General features: G+C 63.9%; 1 protein-coding gene across 1 annotated transcript in view; it reads left to right on the top strand.

Annotated features, from left to right (window-relative positions):
- ERBB3 (erb-b2 receptor tyrosine kinase 3) overlaps positions 1 to 9,478 on the top strand; it is a 20,511-nt gene that overhangs the window by 8,770 nt on the left and 2,263 nt on the right. The window contains exons 11-21 of the mRNA XM_039716818.1: positions 74 to 353; positions 1,393 to 1,635; positions 1,912 to 2,066; positions 2,565 to 2,618; positions 3,133 to 3,274; positions 4,149 to 4,268; positions 5,404 to 5,502; positions 6,528 to 6,713; positions 7,530 to 7,685; positions 8,225 to 8,300; positions 8,683 to 8,912. Of these exons, the coding sequence (XP_039572752.1) occupies positions 74 to 353; positions 1,393 to 1,635; positions 1,912 to 2,066; positions 2,565 to 2,618; positions 3,133 to 3,274; positions 4,149 to 4,268; positions 5,404 to 5,502; positions 6,528 to 6,713; positions 7,530 to 7,685; positions 8,225 to 8,300; positions 8,683 to 8,912 (1,741 nt within the window). The remainder of the gene's footprint in view (positions 1 to 73; positions 354 to 1,392; positions 1,636 to 1,911; positions 2,067 to 2,564; positions 2,619 to 3,132; positions 3,275 to 4,148; positions 4,269 to 5,403; positions 5,503 to 6,527; positions 6,714 to 7,529; positions 7,686 to 8,224; positions 8,301 to 8,682; positions 8,913 to 9,478) is intronic.

Raw genomic sequence — 9,478 nt, 5'->3', positions numbered from 1 at the left:
CGGAGCCCCCCCAGCCCCCTGAGCACCCCCGGAGCGCCCCCAGCTCCCTGAGCACCCCGGTGCCGCCCCGCAGCCGCGGTTTCTCGCTGCTGATCATGAAGAACGAGAACGTGACCTCGCTGGGGCTGCGCTCGCTGCGCGAGGTGAGCGCGGGCCGCGTGTACATCACCGAGAACCGGCGGCTCTGCTTCCTGCACACCGTGCACTGGGCCGCGCTCAGCCGCAGCCGCGCCGACCTCGACATCCGCAACAACCGGCCCCGCAGCAAGTGCCGTGCGTGGGGCGGGCTGGGGAGGGGGCGCGGGACCCCCCGGGCACCCCCTGACCCCTGCAGGGACCCCCGGTCCGTCCCATAGGGGAGGGAACACCAGGACTCCATTCCTTCCACAGGGAGGGGGTGTAGGACCCCCCCGTGGGATCCCCCCCCCGGGCACCCCCAGACCCCTCCAGGGACCCCTGGTGCATCCCATAGGGGAGGGGACGCCCAGATCCCGCAATGAACCCCCATTCCTTACACAGGGAGGGGGCGTGGGACCCCCCCCCAGGCACCCCCAGATCCCTTCAGGGACCCCCAGTCCGTCCCATAGGGGAGGAGACACTGGGACCCCCAGATCCCCCACTGAACCCCCATTCTTTACACAGAGAGGGGGCGTGGGATCCTCCCCCAGGGACCCCCAGACCCCTGCAGGAACCCCCGGTCTGTCCCATAGGGGAGGGAACACGGGGACCCCCAGATCCCCCACTGAACCCCCACTCCTTCCACAGGGAGGGGGAGTGGGACCCCCAGCTCCTCTCTGACCCCAGCCCCGCTGTCCCCCTGGGTGTCCCCAGCCCCGCTGTCCCCCTGGGTGACCTCTGTCCCCGCTGGGTGACCCCAGCATAGGAGGGCATGAGGGACATGAGGGGCACGGGGGACACTGGGACCAGGAGGGGCACGGGGGACATTGGGGACAAGGCGGATGCGAGGGACACAGAGAAACGGGGACGCGGGGGGCACAGGGGGGCACCGGCACTGCGGAGACCCCCGGAGTGGGCACTGGGGTGGGGGATCAGCCCCAGGGCAGGATGGGCATGGGGGGTCGCAGGTGAGCCGGGCACTGGTGCGGACCGCGGAGTGGCCCTGTCACCGCCGGGGTGGCATTGTCACCACTGGATGGCACTGTCACCATCGGGATGACATTGTCACCGCCGGGATGGCATTGTCACCGCCGGGGTGTCCCTGTTACCAATGGGATGGCACTGTCACCACCGGGGCATCCCTGTCACCACCAGGGTGGCATTGTCACTACCGGGATGGCATTGTCACCACTGGGATGCCACTGTCACTACCGGGGTGGCTCTGTCACCGCCGGGATGGCATTGTCACCACCGGGGCATCCCTGTCACCACCAGGGTGGCATTGTCAACACCGGGGTGGCATTGTCACCGCCAGGGTGGCATTGTCACCACCGGGGCGTCCCTGTCACCGCTGGAGTGGCATTGTCACGACCGGGGCGTCCCTGTCACCGCCGGGCCGGCACGGTGACCCCCCGTGTGCCCCCCAGGGACCCCCGGGAGTTCTCGCAGGGCGGCGAATGCACCGAGTGCCACCCGGAGTGCGAGCGCATCGACGGCGGCGCCACCTGCAACGGCTCGGTACGGCCCGGCCGCGTCCCCCCGGTGTCCCCGCGGTGTCCCCACCCGGCAGAGTGGGGGTCCCAAAAGCTCTTTGGGAGGAGAGTGAGGGTCCCAAAAGCTCTTTGGGAGGAGGGTGGGGGCCCAAAAGCTCTTTGGGGAGCTTCTTTGGGGGCCCCGGGCAGGTTGGGGGGCTCAGGACCCCACTGGGACCCTGTGGAGGGCGGGGTGGGGGTCCCAAAAGCTCTTTGGGAGGAGGGTGGGGGGTCCTGGGGCATACCCCCCCTCACCCCGCAGGGTGCCGACACGTGCACGCGCTGCGCCCACTACCGCGACGGGCCGCACTGCGTGGAGCGATGCCCCGAGGGCGTCCTGGGCGAGCGCGGCCCCATCTACAAATTCCCCGACGGCAGCCGCGAGTGCCGGCCCTGCCACGAGAACTGCACCCGGGGGTGCGTCCGGCCCGGGGGGACCCGGGAGGGGTGGGGGGCCCTAAAGGTCTTGGGGAGGACGGTGGGGGTCTTGGGGTATCAATGGGGGCAGGGTGGGGGTCCCAAAAGCTCTTTGGGAGGAGGGTGGAGGTCTCAAAAGATCTTTGGGAAGGAGGGTGGGGTCCCTAAAGATCCTTGGGAGGAGAGTGGGGGTCCTAAAACCTCTTTGGGAGGAGGGTGGGGGGTCCTGGGGCATCATTTGGGGCAGGGTGGGGGTCCCAAAAGCTCTTTGGGAGGAGGGTGGGGGGTCCTGGGGCATCATTTGGGGCAGGGTGGGGGATTCAGGACCTCACTGGTGGCATTTGGGGATCTGGGGACCCCACGAGGGGCAGGCTGAGGGTCCTGAGACCTCGTCCGGGGCAGGTGGGGGGGTCTGGGGACCCCGCGGGGCACAAGTTGGGGTCCCGGGTCTCCGCCGGGGGGTCCCCCCGGGCTGACCCCCGTGTCCCCCCCCCCCAGGTGCGTGGGGCCGCTGCTGCGGGACTGCCTGGGGGACACCCTGCCCGTGTCCAGGTACCGCGGGGGGGGGTCGGGGCATCCCGGGGGGGCTGTGGGGACATCCTGGGGCTGTGGGGACATCCCTGGAGGTGTGGGGACATCCCGGGGGGGTCACAGGGACCCCGGGGTGCTGCGGGGACCCTAACCCTGTGCTTTCCCACGTCCCCCGTCCCCATCCCTGTCCCCGTTCCTCATCCTCGTCCCCATCTCGGTCCCGTCCCTGTCCCCATCTCCATCCCCGTTCTCGTCCCCGTTCCTGTTCCTATTCCCATTCCCATTCCTGTTCCCGCCCCGTTTCCATCCCGTTCCCGTCCCCGTTTCCTTTCCCATTCCCTTTCCCGCCCGGTTCCCGTTCCCATTCCCATTCCCGTTCCCGTTCCCATCCCCGTTCCCATCCCTGTTCTCGCCCCGTTCCCGCCCGGTTCCCGTTCCCATCTCCGTCCCCATCCTCCTTCTCGCCCGGTTCCCTCCCCGTTCCCGTTCCCATCCCCGTTCCCATCCCCGTTCCCGCCGGTTCCCGGTGCCGCAGGCGCGCCCCGACGCTGATCGCGGTCATGGTGGTCGGGGCCGTGTTCCTCTCGTGCTCGCTGGTGCTGCTGGCGCTGCTCTACTGGCGGGGCAAGAAGATCCAGAAGAAACGGGCGATGCGGCGCTACCTGGAGCGGGGCGAGGTCAGCCGGGACACCGGGGCCGCACCGGGGTGGCAGCGGTCCCTGTCCCCGTTGCCACGCCATGTCCCTGTCCCCATTCCCATTGCCAGCCGTGTCCCTGTCCCTGTCCTCATTCCCGTTGCCACACTGTGTCCCTGTCCCTGTCCCCACGCCGTGTCCCTGTCCCCATTCCCATTCCCATGCCATGTCCCTGTCTCCATGCCATGTTCCTGTCCCTGTCCCCACACCGTGTCCCTGTCCCCACACTGTGTTCCTGTCCCCACGCCGTGTCCCTGTTCCCATTGCCACGCCGTGTCCCTGTCCCCATGCCATGTCCCTGTCCCCACACCGTGTTCCTGTCCCTGTCCCCGTTGCCACACTGTGTCCCTGTCCCCATTCCCATTCCCAGCCGTGTCCCTGTCCCTGTCCCCATGCCGTGTCCCCATCCCCGTCCCCATTGCCAGCCGTGTCCCCGTCCCCATTGCCAGCCGTGTCCCTGTCCCTGTCCTCATTCCCGTTGCCACACTGGTCAGCCGGGACACCGGGGCCGCACCGGGGTGGCAGCGGTCCCTGTCCCCGTTGCCACGCCATGTCCCTGTCCCCATTCCCATTGCCACGCCATGTCCCTGTCCCCATGCCATGTCCCTGTCCCCACACCGTGTTCCTGTCCCTGTCCCCGTTGCCACACTGTGTCCCTGTCCCCATTCCCATTCCCAGCCGTGTCCCTGTCCCTGTCCCCATGCCGTGTCCCCATCCCCGTCCCCATTGCCAGCCGTGTCCCCGTCCCCATTGCCAGCCGTGTCCCTGTCCCTGTCCCTGTCCCCACGCCGTGTCCCTGTCCCCATGCCATGTCCCTGTCCCCGTCCCCGTCCCCATTGCCAGCCGTGTCCCGCAGAGCCTGGAGCCGCTGGACCCCAGTGAGAAAGCCAACAAGGTCCTGGCCCGGATCTTCAAGGAGTCGGAGCTGAAGCGCCTCAAGGTCCTGGGCTCCGGCGTCTTCGGCACCGTGCACAAGGTGGGGCTTGGGGAGGGGCTGGGGGCATCCCAGAACTCCCATTGATCCCATCCCAAAGGCCATCCATCCCATAAATCCCACTGATCCTATTGATCCCGTTGATCCCATCCCAAATTCCATCCATCCCATCAATCCCACCCCACTGATCTCATTCCATCCCATTGATCCCACTGACCCCATTGATCCCACTAATCTCATTGATCCCACCGATCCCATCAATCCCGTAAACCCCATAAATCCCATGCATCTCACTGATTCCATTGATCCCATCCCAGGCTCCGGCGTCTTCGGCACCGTGCACAAGGTGGGGCTTGGGGAGGGGCTGGGGGCATCCCAGAACTCCCATCGATCCCATCCCAAAGGCCATCCGTCCCATCAATCCCATCCCATCAATCCCATCCCATTGATCCCATTGATCCCATAAATCCCATCCCATTGATCCCATCCCAAATGCCATCCATCCCATCAATCCCATCCCATCAATCCCATCCCACTGATCTCATTCCATCCCATTGATCCCATCAATCCCACCCCACTGATTCCATTGATCCCATCAATCCCATCCAATCGATCCCATCCCATCCCATCAATCCCACCCCACTGATCCCATTGGTCCATCCCATTGATCCCATCAATCCCATCCCATCAATCCCATCCCATCCCATTGATCCATCCCATCCCATCGATCCCATCCCATTGATCTCATCCATCCCATTGATCGATCCCATCCCATCAATCCCATCCTATCCCATCCGATCTCCCAAATCCCTTCCCATAAATCCCATTGATCCTATTGATCCCATCAATCCCATTGATCTCATCCCATTGATCCCATCCCATTGATCCCATCAATACCATCCCATCAATCCCATCAATTGCATCCCATCAATCCCATCCCACTGATCCCACCTCATCCCTTCCCATTGATCCCACTGACCCCATTGATCCCACTAATCTCATTGATCCCACCGATCCCATCAATCCCGTAAACCCCATAAATCCCATGCATCTCACTGATTCCATTGATCCCATCCCATTCTGTAAATCCCATCTCAAATCCCACCAATCCCATAAATCCCATCCCATCCCACAAATCCCACCGACCCCACTGACCCCACTGATCCCGATCCCGCAGGGGATCTGGATCCCGGACGGGGATTCCATCAAGATCCCGGTGAGCATCAAGGTGATCCAGGGCTGGAGCGGGCAGCAATCCTTCCACGCCGTCACCGACGTGAGTGCGGGCACCGGGGGGTCCGGGGGTCCCCCTGGGGGGTGCCCCGGGCACACTCAGGGGGTGGTGTGGGGGTTCTGTGGGAGCGCTCTGGGGGTGCCCCAGGTGCCCCCCTGTATCTGGGGATGTTTGGGGGTGCTCTGGAGGTGCTCTGGGGGTGCCCCAGGTGCCCCCCTGTATCTGGGGATGTCTGGGGGTGCTCTGGGTGCCCCCCTGTATCTGGGGTGCCCCGGGCACACTCAGGGGGTGGTGTGGGGGTTCTGTGGGAGCGCTCTGGGGGTGCCCCAGGTGCCCCCCTGTATCTGGGGATGTTTTGGGGTGCTCTGGGGGTGCCCCGGGTGCCCCCCTGTATCTGGGGATGTCTGGGGGCGCTCTGGGGTCCCATTGATCCCATCCCAAATGCCATCCATCCCATCAATCCCAGCCCACTGATCCCATTGATCCATCCCATTGATCCCATCAATCCCATCCTATCCCATCCGATCTCCCAAATCCCTTCCCATAAATCCCATTGATCCTATTGATCCCATCAATCCCATTGATCTCATCCCATTGATCCCATCCCATTGATCCCATCAATACCATCCCATCAATCCCATCAATTGGGTGCTCTGGGGGTGCCCCAGGTGCCCCCCTGTATCTGGGGATGTTTGGGGGTGCTCTGGAGGTGCTCTGGGGGTGCCCCAGGTGCCCCCCTGTATCTGGGGATGTTTGGGGGCGCTCCAGGGGTGCCCCGGGTGCCCCCCTGTATCTGGGGATGTCTGGGGGTGCTCTGGGTGCCCCCCTGTATCTGGGGTGCCCCGGGCACACTCAGGGGGTGGTGTGGGGGTTCTGTGGGAGCGCTCTGGGGGTGCCCCAGGTGCCCCCCTGTATCTGGGGATGTTTGGGGGTGCTCTGGAGGTGCTCTGGGGGTGTCCCGGGTGCCCCCCTGTATCTGGGGATGTTTGGGGGCGCTCTGGGGGTGCCCCCCCCGTATCGGCGGCGCCCCGGGCACGCGGCGGGGGTGCTGACGCCGTGCCCCCCAGCACATGCTGGCCATCGGCAGCCTGGAGCACTCGTACATCGTGCGGCTGCTGGGCATCTGCCCGGGCCCGCAGCTGCAGCTGGTGACGCAGCTGCTGCCGCTGGGCTCGCTGCTCGACTACGTGCGCAAGAACCGCGGCGCCATCAGCCCGCAGCTGCTGCTCAACTGGTGTGTGCAGGTGGCCAAGGTCAGTGCCCGCCGTGCCCGGGGTCCCGAGCGCCCTGAGAAACCGGGGGCACACGGGGTGAGGGGTCTGGGGGGGTCCTGCCCATTCCTGCATCCCAAAAACCCAGGGGTCACACGGGGTGAGGGGTCTGGGGGGGTCCTGCCCATTCCTGCATCCCAAAAACCCAGGGGTCACACGGGGTGAGGGGTCTGGGGGGGTCCTGCCCATTCCTGCATCCCAAAAACCCAGGGGTCACACGGGGTGAGGGGTCTGGGGGGGTCCTGCCCATTCCTGCATCCCAAAAACCCAGGGGTCACACGGGGTGAGGGGTCTGGGGGGGTCCTGCCCATTCCTGCATCCCAAAAACCCAGGGGTCACACGGGGTGAGGGGTCTGGGGGGGTCCTGCCCATTCCTGCATCCCAAAAACCCAGGGGTCACACGGGGTGAAGGGTTATATTATAGACTGTATATACATATAATCTATTAAATACATTTAATAAATAAAAATTATATTAAAAATTAATATTTATTCCCGTTTTCAGGGGATGTACTACCTGCATGGTGCACAGAAAACTGGCTGTTATATTATACATTATTCAATATATAACCAATATTACACCCATGCAATAAATAAATAAATAAATAAATAAATAAAATATTAGAAATTAATCTTTATTCCCGTTTTCAGGGGATGTACTACCTGCATGGTGCACAGAAAACTGGCTGTTATATTATACATTATTCAATATATAACCAATATTACATAGATATAATAAATATATTACATAAATAAATTAAAATTATATTAAAAATTAATATTTATTCCCATTTTTCAGGGGATGTACTACCTGGAGGAGCACCGCATGGTGCACAGGAACCTGGCAGCCCGGAACGTGCTGCTCAAGTCGCCCAGCCAGGCGCAGGTGGCCGATTTCGGCATCGCCGACCTGCTCTACCCCGACGACAAGAAATACTTCTACAACGAGGTTAAGGTGGGCGGGGGCCCGGGCTGGGACCCCCAAATGGCATCGGTGTCATCCCAAATGGCATTGGTGGGACACCCAGTGCATCGGTGGGACACCCAAGGGCATCAGTGGGACCCCACTGGCATCGGTGTCACCCCAAATGGCACCCAATGCATCAGTGTGACACCCAAGGGCATCAGTGGGACCCCAATGGCATCGGTGTCACCCCAAATGGCACCCAAGGGCATCGGTGGGACACCCAAGGGCATCAGTGTGACACCCAATGGCATCAGTGTGACACCCAATGACATCGGTGTCACCCAAATGCCTTCCTGTCACCCCCAATGCCGTTGGTGTCACCCCAATGCTGTCAGTGTCACCTCAATGCCATCAGTGTCACCTCAAATGCCATCGGTGTCACCCCAATGCCATCCTGTCATCCCCAATGCCATCAGTGTCACCCCAATGCCATCAATGTCACCCCCAATGCTGTCAGTATCACCCCAATGCCATCAGTGTCCCCACGGTGTCCCCACGGTGTCCCCATGGCTGTCCCTTTCCCGCAGACGCCCATCAAGTGGATGGCCCTGGAGAGCATCCACTTCGGCAAGTACACGCACCAGAGCGACGTCTGGAGCTACGGTGAGCCGCCCCACGCCCCGGTGTCCCCGGTGTCCCCGGTGTCCCTTCTGGCCCCGGTGTCCCCCATGTCTCCAGTGTCCCCGGTGTCCCCAGTGTGCCCAGTGTCCCCAGTGTCCCCGCTGTCCCCATGGCTCACAGGTGTCCCCATGGCTCACGGCTGTCCCCGTGTCCCCGTGTCCCCATGTCCCCATGGCTCACGGCTGTCCCCGTGTCCCCAGGGGTGACGCTGTGGGAGATGATGACGTTCGGCGCCGAGCCGTACGCCGGGATCCGCCTGGCCGAGGTGCCGGAGTGGCATTGCTGTCCCTGGTGTCCCGTGGCTCACGAGCTGTCCCCGGTGTCCCCATGGCTCACGGGTGTCCCCGTGTCCCCGTGTCCCCAGGGGTGACGCTGTGGGAGATGATGACGTTCGGCGCCGAGCCGTACGCCGGGATCCGCCTGGCCGAGGTGCCGGACCTGCTGGAGAAGGGCGAGCGGCTCTCGCAGCCGCAGATCTGCACCATCGACGTCTACATGGTGATGGTGAAATGTGAGCGCCACCGGCGTGCCACCAGGGCTGCCACCGGGCTGTCACCAGGGCTGCCACCAGTGTGCCACCACGGTGTCACCAGGGTTGTCACCAGGGCTGTCCCCAGGGCTGGGCAGGGTCCTGCTCCTGTCCCCAGAGCTGTCCTCAAGGCTGTCCCCAGGATGTCCCCAGAGTTGTCCCCAGGGCTGTCCCCAGGGTGGGGCAGGTCCTGCTGCTCTCCCCAGGCTGTGTCCTGTCCGTGTCCCCGCCCATGGCCCTGTCCCCACCCCAGGGGGGGAGGGGGAGCTGGGGGGGCAGAGCAAGGGGAGGGGGGTCCAGGGCCCACCCCCCACCATGGGGGGCTTGGGGCTGGGAGAGCTTGTGGGACACCCCGGGACCCCGAGTGACATCGGGGGACACTGTGGGACACCCCGGGACCCCCAGTGACACCCCAGGACCCCACGTCATGTTCTGGGACCCTGTGCCCCCACCCTGCCCCGTGCCACACCCCAGGGCCCAATGTCACACCCCGGGACCCCGTGTCACCTTCCAGGACCCCGTGTGACACCCCGGGACCCCGTGTCACCTCCCAAACCCCTGTGTCCTGTGTGACACCAGGACCCAACCCCCGAGCCCCCCCAATCCCCCCCCCCACGGGGGGCCCCGCGTC

The sequence above is a fragment of the Passer montanus genome, unplaced genomic scaffold (genome assembly GCF_014805655.1).
Source record: "Passer montanus isolate IOZ18808 unplaced genomic scaffold, ASM1480565v1 scaffold361, whole genome shotgun sequence".
Lineage (NCBI taxonomy): Eukaryota > Metazoa > Chordata > Aves > Passeriformes > Passeridae > Passer > Passer montanus.
This window is presented reverse-complemented; position numbering and strand designations above follow the sequence as displayed.